The sequence below is a fragment of the Carassius auratus genome, chromosome 14 (genome assembly GCF_003368295.1).
Source record: "Carassius auratus strain Wakin chromosome 14, ASM336829v1, whole genome shotgun sequence".
In the NCBI taxonomy this organism is placed as follows: Eukaryota; Metazoa; Chordata; class Actinopteri; order Cypriniformes; family Cyprinidae; genus Carassius; species Carassius auratus.
The window spans coordinates 17,580,657-17,596,810 of NC_039256.1; the positions used below are offsets into that span (position 1 = coordinate 17,580,657).

At 35.9% G+C, this 16,154-nt stretch overlaps 2 protein-coding genes across 2 annotated transcripts in view; both read right to left on the reverse strand.

The window, feature by feature from the left end:
• Nucleotides 1-16,154, reverse strand: part of LOC113113858 (RING finger protein 44) — a 1,123,463-nt gene that overhangs the window by 510,085 nt on the left and 597,224 nt on the right. The gene's annotated exons all lie outside the window — the stretch shown is intronic.
• On the reverse strand, nucleotides 1,090-13,565 carry cpxm1b (carboxypeptidase X (M14 family), member 1b). Its single transcript, XM_026280355.1, has 13 exons — nucleotides 12,891-13,565; nucleotides 10,811-10,920; nucleotides 10,186-10,325; nucleotides 10,009-10,093; nucleotides 8,869-9,019; nucleotides 8,610-8,698; nucleotides 7,632-7,755; nucleotides 4,788-4,984; nucleotides 3,841-4,020; nucleotides 3,437-3,731; nucleotides 2,455-2,594; nucleotides 2,257-2,359; nucleotides 1,090-2,160 (listed from the first exon to the last, which is right to left on the reverse strand). Exons 1-13 carry the CDS (start codon nucleotides 13,465-13,467, stop codon nucleotides 1,850-1,852), a joined length of 2,502 nt encoding a protein of 833 aa, XP_026136140.1. The 5' UTR covers nucleotides 13,468-13,565; the 3' UTR covers nucleotides 1,090-1,849.

Sequence of the window (16,154 nt, forward strand, 5' to 3'; positions counted from 1 at the left end):
AGAAAAAGAAAATCAGTCAAAGATGACTGTTTTAACCTGGTCAGACTCTTACAGTAAATTAAACTGGAAGAAACATAAGCAAATCTTTACCTTTGTTTGTGGTTGTTTATCACATCATTTGTGTTGAATATGTATTGAAACATTTTATTTTTCCAAATATATCTATCCTTTGTTTTGTAAAAACATTTGGTCTTTAAAGGATCTCTTTAATGATGCTGGAGAGGTGTTGGATTACAGTGCTTTTACTCTTAAACATGGTTTTGCATAACATCCAAAACATCCAAACTTCAGCCATCCCATCTGGACTTAAAACTATCATGAAAGTTTGTTTATTATATAATAAGTTACACCAATTTCACTGGCACTATACCCAGGGCCAACTAAATTTAAAAGTAAGAAATGTACAAACGATTATATCAGACAAATCTTCAACATTTTTATGTTTTCTTACAGGTCTTAAAGAAATAATTTGGATCTTTTCTTTGACAAAAAAAAAATAAATAAAAAAATGCTTGAACATATTAGAACCTCATATTTAAAATTACCACTTCACCACAAAATTAAAGAAACTCACTTGGAAATTTTATAAGATTTTTACCCATCTGGAGAGTTTCTAAGGGTTAGATTTAATTTTTGAAATGATATTATGTTAATTTTGCAACTCATCTCCAAACCTTTTTTTTTTTTGCTTGTAAATATTCAAGTGTCTTCTGGGAAAAAGTGCAATTATGGTTAAAAGAGAGAAATGTGGTTAAATTGAACCTGTCCTTTATAGATATTAAATATGAAAACTATGAAGAAGATGGCAAAAAAGGTTTGTTGATCAATGTCTTACTTTTGTTAGCAAAGAGCTTTATTCACAAATGTAGATTTTTTAAATCAATCCCCCATGTTTATAGTATTTAAGAATTATTTGAGACAATACTCAAAAACTTTATCGAAAACAAAAAATAAAAAAGCTGGAATCCTGTTAAATTTATTTTTTATAAATATAATTTATTATAACGTTTTATTTCATCCCCTGTGTTTTCATCTATATTTATTAATATATTACGAACATATGACAAGTATTACAAAATACAGAGTATATTCAATGTATTTTAAAAGCGTATTTATTTATTTTTCTTTAATTATATACATTGTTGGAATCTTCCAAAGCACCTCAGCGCCATCTGTTGACAACCACAGCTCAAACAGAGACTGGCAAACATAGGCACAACACAGGCCCAAGTTCATTCATTACCAAAGTTATCTACAAATGATTCCCGTTTCATCTGGACCTCTGTAACTACTCCAATTTGGGAAATACGAATGCTTGTCATGTGAGGTATGTCGATCTTCGTATTTTTTATCTTGAAACATACGTGTTGCTAGATTTTGTGACAAAAAGTCTCACTCAGAAAGAAAACACCCATGTGCTAAACCGTACATTAACTAATCAAACTTCATTCCATGGAATTGCTAGCATTATAAATAATTTTTTTTTTAGTATTCAGTATGTATATTTAATCTTCAGAGTTAAACTGTTTGAAATATAGCAGATCAAATTTAATGAAACCATTTGACAAAACATCAGTTCCAGACTGAGATGTTGTATTTGCCCTTCTGTGCAGAAATATGAGCACATATTAGCAAATATTTTTATTCATCCATTTTATCAATAACTGTTTAGTTTGAAACATTTTATGTAAAATTTACAGTACACTGCATAATGTATCTGCTCTGAATGTATAATACACAATGTATTTTACCACAGGAAAGGGCAACTTACAGGCCCTCTAAACTCATTTGTCTGTGACACTGATAGTTTAGTCCTGTACTTGGCCGGCAAAACAGGTCAAAGGTCAGTCTAGTTGTGGGCCCTTCTAGCCCTGCGCTGCTGTGATGCCCTGCGTTGATTAATAAGCTTAGTGCTGGCACGCAGTTTCCGTATGCGCAGCTGGCGCAGTCGGAGCTGTAGGTCTTTGGGAATCTTGCCTCCCTTGGCCAGGATCTCTCGCAAACGCTGTTTTGGTGTCTTGGTGAGGTGGAAGTCACATATAGTTGGGTAATGCTCATATTCGACCCTGCAACTTCGTGTAGCTGGGAAGTATCCCTCTGCGGTCACTGTGACATCATAGTCGCCTGGGTTCAACAGACGCCAGAAGTCCCCATCAAAAGCTGAAACAGGATAGGAGAACATTTTCAGCTCATTTTGAAGCTTCCCGAAATTATTTGAAGGATTGTTTTAATCATTCTGAATGGCATTAACGCTACCTGATCTTATGTGGTGGTCGATGTCATCTACTTTGATTATGGCATCAGAGATGCCGGCTTCAGTGTCTTTGTCCTTAACCACTCCTTTGATTCCTCTGTGCACCTGTCATATACACAAATCAGTGTTTGCATTGCTTTTTCTGACACATTCAGATGTTAAGACGTGGTTGCTGACATTCTGTATGTAATATTTTGTACCTGCTCCATGTAAACAAGGAGAGATTCTTTATTGTTCTCCCATTCTTCGGGGAGCTCACTGGCATGAGGGAATTTATCACAGGACAGCTCCACCGTCACCTCAAAACAGTTGGTGTGCAGGTAACTAAAGTCATTCATACCTACAGATGAAGACAGAGGCAGAGTGATGCAATCAGGGTTAATATTCTCAGACACTACCGTTCAAAAGTTAGGAGTCTGTACGATTTTTAAATGTTTCAGAGAAGTCTCTATGGATCTTTGCTGCGTATTTAAAAACAATAATATTGCGAACTATTATTACAAACCAAAATAACTGTTTTCTGATTTATTATATTTTAAAATGAGATTTATTTCCAGTCTTTAGTGACATATGATCCTTCAGAAATCTTTCTAATATGCTGATTTAGTCCTCAAGAAACATTTCTTATTTTTATCAGTGTTGAAAAAAGGTGTGCTGCTTAATATATATTTTTTTAAACTGTGATGCCAATTTTTTTTTTCAAGATTGTTTGAAAATTCAAAAGAACAACATATATCTGAAACCAATTAATTTGTAACATTATAAATGTCTTTGTCACTTTTGATGCATTTTAAGAAACCTTACCCAAACTTGTATGTGTGTATTGGTGAAAAGTACATTTTGAACTGAACGTAATGGTAATGGTAAAAACTTTTTACGAGGTGAACAAGTTATATTAAAAATTTTTCCTGGTGACAGAAAATGAGAGAATACGGATAGCTAGGGTAGATATTACAATATAATTATACGTATATATTTTGCAATAAGTTTGCCTATATATATACACACAGTATATACATATATATATATATATATATATATATATATATATATATATATATATATATATATATATATATATATATATATATATATATATATATATATGCTCTTTTTTGCCTATTTTATATTTTATCAGCAAAGATTAAACTCCTTTCTGATTTCAAAAGCAGCAGCACTTACTGCCTGGGACCGTATGCCAGTTTGCTCCGTTGATAATGTTATTGTAACGAAGGAAGTCCTCATTGTGACAGGGCCTTCGGTCTGGGTTGGACATCACATGGTTGGTGCTCGCATAAACCGTGCTCAGCCAGCGGAAGAAGCTTTCATCGGGGGTGGGAGTGTGCTCTCTGGGAGCCCAATCTTTGGTCATATCAAACGGGTATGTGACCACCAGTTCCCCTCCATGAAGGTTAGCACTGAGAACAAAAGGTATAGTTTGCATCCAACTGATGACGGCTCTCGTTTCTGGAGCCACCTTAAATATAAGACCAAAATAATGGTTTATTTCAAATCTTAGGGAAATGATCATTTGAAGCCATTTAAAGATGAGAGGGGTGCTTGTTTTAATCAGTGAGACCTCATACCATAGCATCTTCTGAAGCGTAGTACTCTGGAATGGGAAAGTAGTGATTGATTAGTTTAGATTTGTCTGTTTCCAGCTCGATGGCATCCCACATCACTGTGTTCAGATCTGCAAAGTTGTGATTCATGTCAATGCCCTCATAACTATAGCGTCCCAGTGACCACCCGGACAGCTCTGAACCCTGTAAAACAAAGCATGTTCACAAAACACAGGCGTTTTCAAGTCACTGACTTAATGAGCTTGTTAGTGAATGATAAAAAATGTAATAAGCACAAAGATTATTTTTAAAGGTAAAAAAAAAAGTGACGTGACATACAGCCAAGTATGGTGACCCATACTCGGCATTCGTGCTCTGCATTTAACCCATCCAAAGTGCACACACAAAGCAATGAACACACATACACGCCGTGAACACACACCCGGAATAGTGGGCAGCCATTTATGCTTCAAAGAAGGAAGCAAAAGAAAAGGGCGTGATGTGTGGCCAAGTACTGTATGTGACCCATACTTGGAACTTGTGCTATGCATTTAACCCATCCAAGTACACACACACACACACACACACACACAGCAGTGAGCAGTGAACACACACACACACACACACACACACGCCAACCATGAACACACACTCGGAGCAATTCGGTGCCTTGCTCAAGGGTCTCTCTGTTGTGATATTAAGGGGGGAGAGAGTGCTGGACATTCACTCCCCCCACCAACAATCCTTGCTGGCTCAGAGACTCATACCTGCAGGTTACAAGCTTGACGCCCCAACAGCCCAAACGTTTGGGGTCAGTACGTTTTTCTTTTAAGATCAAATAATGCAGTGAGTGTAAGTCTTCTTTCAAAAACATTTAAAAAACTTTACAGACACCCAACCTTTGAACAGCAGTGTGTTGAAGGAGAATCATTTTGAAAACAGCAGAATATCCATAGCTTTCTCCACTCTACCTTCTTGTAAGACATTTCATAGCCATCAGGGTTCATTGAAGGCAGGAGATGGATGCGTGTCTCTTTGACTAGGTGAACAATGCGCTGATTTCCACGTTTGTACTCCTGGCATATGTACTCCATCAGGTTGAGCAGTAGTTCCCTGCCGAGCACTTCGTTCCCATGCATACCAGCCACATAGCGAAACTCAGGTTCACCTGCAGGGGGAGCCAAAATGCCTTCAGATTGTCATGCTCCTTCAGGGAAAATAGATTACTTGTGTGCAGCTTTTAGGAGAGTTATGGTATACAGATGTACAGACTGGGGGCTCTGTTTTGAAAAGTAACTCCATGCTTTGCACAGATGCCTCTCCACCTCCCCTATAGAGTGTGCTAACAGAGAAGTCTGAAATCTGGCACCCTCTCTCTAGCAGTTCAGAAAGCTCTGCTTGTCTGTTTTGTTTTGAAGTTCAAAGTTTTTTTAATCTTAATTGGTTGAGTCTTATGTGTGTGGGCCAACTTTTTTTTAATCAGTGCTCTCTTTTGGGAAGAACAAAATAGGCATAATGAAGAATGTCTTAAATGTTAGGAAAGTGTCAAGATTTAAATAGTGCCCTTTGCATTAGTACATAAATTTTACTCTTTTAACATGTGATTGCAGGTGCCCTTCTGTATTTTCTTTATTGGTATCTGTCTTGGACTTATGTCCAATTGGCATGGATGTTTACAATTTCAGCTCATATTGTAGAAATACCCTTTTTGCAACTAGTATTCATTCATGTGATATAATAGTATTCATTCATGTGGTCTCAACATGGCCACCACTGTGTAAAATTAAAACAACTTTTGTAAGCCATTGATATAACTGGAATCTCATGTGTGTTTAGACCACTATAAACATTTGCATCACGCATTTCTTTTCAGTGTAAAATTGGACATGAGGGGAAAATTCTGTAAAACATTGAGTTTTGTATATTAAAAATACCTTTTCAATTATAATATCATGAAATTTAGAACACAATGTGTTATTCCCCCTAAAAACAGGTATATTTAAAATTGGCTCTGAATTGTTAAACAAAAACAGGAAATATGTGCAACTGAGCTGTATCCATGCATATCTAACCTAGCTTGGCTGATTTATTTCTATAAATATTGATTCGGCTTGGAGCTTGCCGCCTCTTTGTCAGCCAAGTTGGGTCTGTTTCGACAGTGAAACTGGGCGTCATTAGGTTCAGGTCCTCTGCAAAGTTAAATTCCCCCTCCTCTCTTTCTACACTATTTGGCTAACAGCTGACCCATTCAGTCTCAGCAATCTGGCTCTCGTTAGCCTTGCTGAGAAAACATCATCCACCCCGGCAGAGAGGAGGAATTTCCAGAGGTGTAACTAACTGATCTTTGACCCCCACATGCAGACCACATCATTGATATGCCATAGATTTAAATGCAGTGAGTCTGGAAAACCCCTGAAACAACAACGCTCTTAAAAATTTAAGTTCCAAAAGGTGGTTTTTGCAGTGATGAACCATTTTAGGTTCTCAAAAGGTTTATTTTTCTTTAGTGTGAAGACACTAACTTTTTCCATTATAAAGAACCTTTTGTGCAATGGAAAGGTGCTGTGGATGTTGTTGCAATGGTACACATGTGTACCGAACCGAAAGACCCATACCAAAAATGTTTGATAGAAATATGTGTGTGCCATTACACCCCTGTGATATACCTGTGATATCAGACAGGCTAGGTAATACTCTCCTGTATAGAGCACTTCAGTGAGGGATTTTTATTTCCAGTGTTCTGTAAGTAAACTGAATATGAAAGGACTGTTTATGTGTTGAGAAAAAGCGGTTAAGCCAATAATGATGTTTAGGAATGTTATTTGGCCTTAGACTTGATGCATGTGGCTTGTAATACTAGAACACATAAATGCACTTTCATGCTCTTTTCATTTCATGGCATAAAGCTAATCTATTTACAAACAGGCCATAACTTGTGGAGACTTGTAGGCTGACATTTCTCCACTGTGCCTGGTATTTCTCACATTAATGGGTCAAATTTTCTCCTAAACAGAAATGCCACATGCTTTGATCCGCTTGTGAAATGCTCTATGATTTTCTAACATACCGGTTGAGGTTATTTCTTCCCACTTTCATTCTCTAGACACTTTCTGAGGTCTGCCGCCATGGCTTTCTGCGATTGCATCCCTGGCTCCAGCCTGCATTATGAGCGCTGGCAGGAGATGAGAAAACCACTGCCAGAGCTGGCAACCTCTCTCACCTGAGAAACCAATCTCTAACCCACAGGCCAATGTAAACATTAGAGTTGCCCAGTGTAAATGGACAGGGCAAATCAGAGTGAATGAGAGCGAGTGAGAGAGAAAGGGGCCGAGGGTTTTTGGGCTATGTTCCAATTGCTCTCGTTCCAGCATAAAAACTGATTACTGCACTCACATGGAATATGTGCCAGAAAACTCTACTGATTTCCACAGAATTTGAACTTTTGATCAGTTTTTACAAAATTATACACAACCTATGTTTCTTTAGTAGTACAATTTACCCTGTTTGAATTTCCACACATTTTCTCTCCAAAATTTGCATTGAGATTTCAAAGGTCTGTATATTCTGCCTGGTTATCTTTAGGCATTTGCCACATCAGTATTCTATAGCATGGCCTTAAATTTACTAGCATATTTATTGAGTGGTTATATATCATTAAGACTTGGTGTATAATTCAAACACATGGTGAAAGTAGGCCAAAGAAACACTTTTTGAGCTAAAATTGTGCTTGCATAAATTAATATTAGTCAGGTTTTAGCTTGTTTAAACAGAATATAGTTAGTGGTAGATTAACTTGTGTTGGGACTCAAACTCACCCAGCTCATGTTTGCCTGGATTGTCTGAGATTTCCATCACATACAGTTTAAGGCCCATGTAGCTTTTGCCAATGCTGTAAATGCGGGTGATATCAGGACACATCTCGTTCACCGACTTCATGAGCTGAAAGACAAATGATTGTGCACTTTTTAAAAGCTTATTCTTAATGCATTTTAAGGACACATCACATTAAAATGACAATAGAAGGGACAAAAGTGAATTGATCAAACATGGTTTCCTTAAAAAATTAAGCAACACACCTGTTTTATGACAATTAGATGATAATAATAATTTTTTTTTCCTGAGCAGCAATGATCATTTACATTTCAACCTATATTAAAATCAAAAACACACTTTAAATTGTAATAGTTTTCCACAATATTACGGTAATCAGTGTATTTTTTAGCCTTGGTAAGCATCAGAAGTTTATTTAAAACACTTTGGACTCAGGATATGCTAACCGCAAACTTTTGGACAGTAGTATATAACAAAGCGCATATTTTCCTTCAGATCAGTGATCATGGAGAATATACAAAATAAAAATTCCTTGCATTTATCTTTCTGTGTGTATTTAAATGTGGTTTTTGTTTCCCGCCCGCGGGGTTGTGTTAATGTAGACACTGTTGCATAATAGTGGTCGACTGACCACAAGTGAACCTCAAGGAAGTGGTCACAATCTGGAAAAATGTTTGTTTTCTCGCCAGGGCTGGTTATTAGATCATGTGGCCCGACTGAAAGACCAGCTCTATCTGAAGTGCACTGTAACTGCATGTAGGGCTGGCTTTAAGTAGCAATTGCTTTTTTATTATTCACAGCATTTATTTATCTTCAATAAGAAAAACTAATTAATCCATTACACATAAGAATTCTACAGAGCCTTACATATCATTTTTAATCTGCAATATCTCTGTGGGTTTCATCATTTCATATTGACCAAGAAACAACAAAACAAGGTAAAAAAATTCCGTCTTTCTCACCTTCCTCATCTCTTTGTAGTTATGATGTCTGAAGTCCAGTTTGTCCTTGGTGCCTTCATCAGCTTGCCATGGGTAGATATTATTTGGATCTTAAAACACAATGTACAATTCATGAATATTACTTTGCCCACATTTAATTCACAGTAGTATATTGTTACTTATGTTCTTATCATTGTTTTCCTTAGACCTGTGATCTCCATGATATGTCAAAGAAAGATTTTCATATATGAGATGAATGAAATGTTTGTGTTTGGCATACCTGGCAGCTCACAGCCCATAATTTCAGCTCTCAGACAGATGGTCCCATTCTTAAACCAGGTCTGAGGGTTAATGCGTATGTATTGTGCCACCGCCGGCTTGGGCAAAATGGCCAAGACTGGTGTTTCGCTGTCCGTGTTCCCCTCAAACACCTGTTAGCATACAAGATCACTTCTGGTGAGTGATCCTTTTGATACGATCCAAATGACATTTGCCAGTGGCAGCTGGCACTGCACCTCATTTTAGTCTATGCCCAAGGAGGGCACACGCGAGACTGGCACAGAGCAGACCACAGTGGGCAGGCTATTCTTTTCAAAAGAGTCGCTTAACCCTGCCAGCTACTGCCAGCGCCCTGTGCCAGCTGGAAACACTGAATGGATATAATGATGTCACAAAGATCCTGAGGCTAATATACACAGCAGCAGTCAATGGCACAACCTACTGTCTGGAAAACAGGGCTTATTTTACATTATCTCTGTAAAATGAAAGGAAAACGGTAATTCAAAATTATGCTTAATATGGTCTTATAATGAGAAATACTGTTGTTTGTGAATCTTTTTTTTTGTTGTTGGACAAAATAGAGTAGTGTCTTCTACACTGTTAAAAGTGGTAATCTACAATTGGTACCTTAAAAAAAGAGATTTCTAAATGATTTTACTTAAAAAAAAAATTATTATGTTGGTATAAAATACTGCCTTTAGGTTGACTCCATGATATTAAATAGCATATATGAATCGAAATAAAAATAGTTATTTTGGTTTTTACTATTTTTTTTCCCACTGTATGAGCCTCAGAACTCATAATGCTGCAATTCTTTTTTAACCAAGTTGCAAAACTGTCAACTTTCTGACAACATATTTCTTACTTTGTTATATGTATGTAATTAAAAATTAAAAAGTAACAATTAGGATTGTTAAGGGCTGTTGACAATTCAACTTTGCATCAAAGGAAATCCAATTTTAAAATATATTAAAATAGAAATAGTTCAAAATAGTTCAATATTACTAAATTGGAATAAGGCTTTGCAATATTAATGTTTAACTCTATTTGTCATCAAATAAAGCATGGGGGAGATATCTTTCAAAACATTCAAAATCTTTATTATTTCTCCTTTATTACTTTTTAACAGAGACCAACATACCGCCTCTTCTGTTCCATTCATGCATGGCTTCCATTTAATGGTATCATTGCTAACTTGAACCTTGAAGGTTTCTACATAGTCCAAGCTGCAGAATAAAAGTGGAATATTGTTAATATTAGAATTAACTATTTGTTTTAATTATGGCATTGTAAAGAAATAGATTATGACATGAAGTACCTCCATATAGAGCTGCGACCCTGTAGTATCACTGCTGTGAACCGTGTGAGCTTCTTGGCATCTATCTGTAACCACTGCTTCTGATCTTTATACTGGGCGCACCAAGCTCCATCATAGATATCGCCATCCTCCACACCAGACTGCAAAAACAAAACAAAAAACAATGAAATGGTGCTTCATGTTAATCTGAAAACCACAAATAGGTAAATATGCTGATGATAATGGATCCTATATTTATGGTGACACATTGAAAAAAACAGCATTTATCTGAAATAGAAATCTAAACATTACAAATGTATTTACTATCACTTTTGATCATTTTAATGTGTAATTTCTTTATAGGAAATTATTGGAAATTTATAGGACGTTAGTATGTATATATTGGTCACACTTTATTTTAGGGTCCAATTCTCACTATTAACTAACCATTAATTATATCTTTTGCCTCAATTAATTCCTTATTTGCTGCTTATTAATAGTTTATTATATGTACTTTATAAGCACTAATAAACAGCCAATATGTTACTAATAGACATGCTAATAAGCAACTACTTATTAGTGTGAATTGGACCCTATACTAAAGTGTTATCTATATATTTAAGGTTTATTCTGTAGTGTGGCCCACCTGTATGTTGAGTCGGCCCCTGTGTGGCCCCAGGCCCATACGCTGGTAAGAGGAGGCATGAATCTGCGAGTCTTTAACTTTCAGAGACTCCAGACCCAAAGGAGGACACTCTGAGAAAGGGGGAAATTGAGAAAAAAGACACATTGTGTGCTCCTTAGGTTTTTCAGCCAAGTGGATTTTGAATGCTATTTCTAAAAGAACTGTTTAGTAATCTGTGCATAAGATTTACATTAGGTGCAGCTGCAGGACAGACAGGAAACTGTTGTTTGAGGAGTCCAGCGTGGCCCATCCGCTTTTCAAATACTTTCTCCCTTCTCTACCAGGCTGTTTTAGTGTTCCGAACTGTTTTTGAAATGTTTTCTGTCAGCTGAACCCATTTGAAATAGTTGCTTGAAGTGAAGTATTTCAAGAATTTAACAACACATTCACATATTCACTTTTTTTTTATGTCAGTTAATGGTTGCATGATATGCAGATGAACAAATCATTTCGTCTTTCTTCTTATTTTGATTCGTCTTTGTTTTTAATTGTAAATTTTTTCTTGATTTAGCTTTTCGTTAGCTAAGCTATCTATTGGAGTTCCCTCACAAACCTGCAAACCCCAGTTTCGTAAAACCTGCATAATTGGGGAAACTCGTATCCTCTGTGTTGGGAGTCCATTATAACAACATGAATGTCTCATATTTTTATGTCGGTAAAATAACATGGAAGTAGCCTTACTAAAACATATTATATTATGAACAATAAACCTAATGTTTGGTTTATAGTATTTATTATAAATAATATACTTCAGTATACAAGTGCATTAAAAACAGATAAAATCAATTACAGTATGCATGGTATAATCTTTAATCATCCAAATCCTGCTCACTTTAAATATTTTACACATGCATTAACTGCTGCTGGTGGGGGCTTCATGCTCTTTTAAGGCAAGTTTAAGCAAAGATTTTAGTTTTTTCTTTACTTACTTTACTACTGACCTCCAAATTAAACTTATTAATGAGCAAAAAGCTTGTATAATATTCCCAGAAATATCTTGTTGGTTACTGGTTAGCATTCTGATTGAGCCTGTTGCATTTGAACTTTTGTACTGTATATTATGGACATCATGGAAAGTGTGAAGACTCTGATGAGACTCTCGGTTGAGAAACAAGCACATCTGGTTCTGGTGGGTGAGTCAGTCGGATGGTTTGTGGAGTCAGCATTCCTCACCAATTCATCTGAAATTGGGGAGATTTCCTGGCACTGCTGATGTTTAGATGACCCAATTACTTTGATCAGAGCTATTGTCTTGCTGTCCTTTAAACTGTTATATAGTCCAAGTTGATAGTCAGGCAGGGCTGTGAGATGGTTTCGTCTCTGTCCTCATCATAATGAAGACTTCAGTTAGCTTTTGTTATCCTTGCAAATGTTCTGTACAGTCCTTATTTTAGTTAACTTTGCTACAAGATACATGACAGAAAGACAGAGAGTAAGATTTTCCTATAATTCTGACCATAGAGAATTCCTGCAGTTGAATATAATCTATGGAAAATCATGTTTTTCAGTGGAGAAAACTAGTTCACTGACGTGTGACCCCAATGCCTTTTGAAACAGGAAGAGGACTATTTTGTGCAGTGTTTGAATATGGCTTGGAATTATGTAACAACACTTGCTTGCACTTTTATGAACTGATAACCTGGGGATTTTTTTAGCATGGATGGATGGATAGACAGATGATTCATGCATAAATATATAAATGGATGAAAGTATAGATGGATACATGTAGATGAATACAATTATTACATTAATAGCAGTAATATTAAATCCTTTGCTTCACTTTGTCTTGTCTTTCAAACTCTACATTACACTTTTAAAAATGATGTATTTGTACATTGATTTAAATTCTAATCGCCCATTTTATTGCAGTAATAAAAAAAAATGCAATTGCATTAACAATGTGATGCAATCGAATCTGTATACATATTATCATTATAAAATAATATATTCTATTTTACAATATTTTATTTAAAAGTATCATTTTATCCGTGGCTAAACATTTATTTCCAAAAGTGGAAACTCGACTATCACACTTACTTACCAAATACTGGTGGTTCTTCACTTTTTTGTGTGTTCCAAACTCTCCTTTCCACGTTTTTATCAATGTTCTCATTCAGGTCCTCTGTGTTGAAGCGCACTGGGGTGGTCGTCGTTTTTGTGGATGGTAGGGTTGGCTTCACTGTTGTTGGTTTCAAGGGTTTTGTGCTCAGCTCAGTCCATTTCACAGTGGGCTTCTGAGTTTTTGTGGTACCCTTTGACTCGAATGGCTTCACTGTTGTGCGTTTGGGAGCTCTGGTGACCGGAGTGGGTTTAAATGTCGTGTCTTTCAGAGGTTTGGTGCTTCCCTCAGTGGGTTTCGGAGCTCTGGTGGTCGCCTCAGTGGGTTTGACCGTCTTGGAGAATCTGCTTACCTTAGTAGGTGAGATGTTTCCATAAGCGCTGGTGGTCCTGTGTTTAACACGAGCTCTCCCGCTTCCAGTTGCAGATGATGCTTGAGTATAATTTAAATTATGTGACACAGTTGTAGCTGATTTTTTAAGAGAAGGAGAAGCAGTTACTCCTCCAACTAAAACTGCAATAAAAGTTAGCAAAGGTAAAAGTATAACGGTTGGTGCCATGGTTCTCGGTTTAGTGCCTAATGTAAATCTCAGCCCAGATATGTGCTCTATCTGAACACATAAACCCCGTAATGTTGCAAAATCACGCGCCACTAGTGTTGCGAAGCAAATGTGAGAACACTGAATAGAGGAAGAGAGAGAGAGTTTGAGGGGAAAATATGTGCCATACACATTTCTTTGCACATTTCATTTTTCCTCTTGGATTTTCGTTAAAAATATACTAATTTGATCATCATCATATTATATATAGTATTTACGGTATTACTTTTGCCTTTCGAATTATTTTTCCGCTGCGAAAAGTGGAATATTTATAGTCCCAAGTAATGGAATTAGCGCGCCATCTAGTGGCGATGACGGGACATACTTTTTTTTTTTTAAGTATCCTAACTGAAATAGTTGATTAACATTGGGGAAAACTCATGCGATTTGTTGTTTAAGATCTGTTTGGTATATTGTGTGCTATTATCTAATATAATATTAATCTAGTATATTTAAGAAATAACATGTGTCTGTTTAAATTTAAAATCTTGTTTAAATAGTCGTTTTGGCCTAAAGGTCCGGTGTCACGTGCATAAGCTTAGCAGCATTAATATTATGCTACTATAATAACCATTTAGGGCAGTCTTTTTCATATAGTCACATTTTAACTGTTACATTTGACAGTGACACACAAACTTCCTGCGCAAGAATGCAGCTCTTCTGTGTAAGCTAAAGGTATGATGAAGTCATAATAATAATAAAAAAGTTTAATAGAGGGCTAGATGATCGCAGTTAGTTGATTATTTCTCTGTTATTGTGTTGTTTTTCAAATTGTTCTTACCAACCTTGGCTTTCTTGGCTTTATTCAACAAAATTACATTGTCAAAATGACATAATCAGTTGAATTAATATTCATTTATCCAATTAAATATTTTTAATCAGCTAATTTTAATTACCAACAACATAGTACGTGGCTGCGTCCAACATTTTGCACGTCACCTTGTTAAAGATTGAATTTACATCATTTTAAACATTCGTGACCTAAAAGAAGTAGCATCACTTGAATCCTTTTTGTAACATGGAGGGAATTAAATGACTTTGGAAAATGCAGTTTTCTCAAATTTCGACACACAGTGTTGACTAGTTGATTTCATTTTAATATTAATTTAATTTTGTTATTTAGCTGCAAACCTGCATATGGAAACTCCAAAAAAAAACCAACATCGTCAAGAATGAGAACAGTGTCGTGGTCGTCGTGTGTGTGTGTGTATGTGTGTGTGTGTGTTCTTGAGTATTACAAATAAACGCAAATCCAAATTTGAATCCACACTTATCATTTGTTAATAACAACATTCCACTAGATGGCGACAAAACACTGTTTATTTTTTAATGTGACCATTTGATAGTATATAGAAGTTTGAGCGTTGAAAACACGCGGACTCGTAGCCTATGTGTGGAAGAGTTCATAATTATTAGTAGTCATTTTTTTACTAAATAAAACAGTTCTGATCAAATAAATAAGATATTTTTATGCGTGGAAAGATGGACTTGAAATGTTAGTTTTTTTTTGCACTGCTGACTGTCTTTCATGTCCGATCTGAGCTCCTGCTGAGCTTTACTATAGTAACGAGGTTAGAGACCCCATCACCATCAATTATTAATGCAATACGCGCTTCAATAAACTTCATACAACCATTTCAGAAATGTGAAAAACAGACAAACAATTCTGAGCATTTAAAGCAGTTTATCATTTTATGTTCAATCAATTATTGAATGAGTGGTGTTTTCTTCTTCTTCTCGTTCTTAAGTAATGCTTGGTCTAGTTTCCCTTTCTCATATAAATATTTCAGAGTGTCTTTTGACATCATAAATTAGTTTAGTGCCATTAGGTAGCCTAAACCTAAAAATGTATGTATTATTTGATTATTTATATGATATATGGTGCTTGTAGGTCTTTCTAATTTTGAACGCATTTATTAGTGTCTGCATATGAACAAAGTTAAGCAAAGTAAACTTAATATTTGAGATCTTTGTGCTGGAGGGTGTAGTTTCCTGAAAAAATTCAATTTACTCCTTTCTCTCTCCCCCCTCTCTTTCTCTCTCTAACACATACACACACCGGATGCGAGAAAAAAACATGGAGTTTGCATGGAAATTCCTTTCCTCAACCTGTCAGTTTCTCCCAGTACCACCTACGGTGAGGAGTGAAATGTCAACGCTTAATAAGAAACTTAACACTGAGAAATATTCATAACCTGTTCTACTTGTGTGCTATATAGAGACTGCTGTGCTGTTATGTTGTCTGTATAGGTGTTAACATTACTTTATTTTACAGTCTGGGGTCATCTTTACTGGAGTATAAGTGACTACTAACTATGCATGTCAAACCATAAGTGAATCATTTGTCAGGTGGCTGATGTTGTCATGTAGCATATGAAATTGGAGGGACTTGTGCTAGGAACCGCAATGAAACTAGAAGAAAACATGCTTATTGCTCCCAGCAGTCTGCTTGGGCATAATAGTTGTTATGATTATAGCTCTATAAATTGAGTAACTAATTATACTTCAATTGTACAGATCAATTAAATGTAGCCTCCTGATTTTTTTATATTAGATTGTATACCATTTTGGGGTCTAAGCAATTATGCAGAGCTCCCTCTCTGTATATAAACAAATTGTAAAATATTATATTCATGTATATATATTCT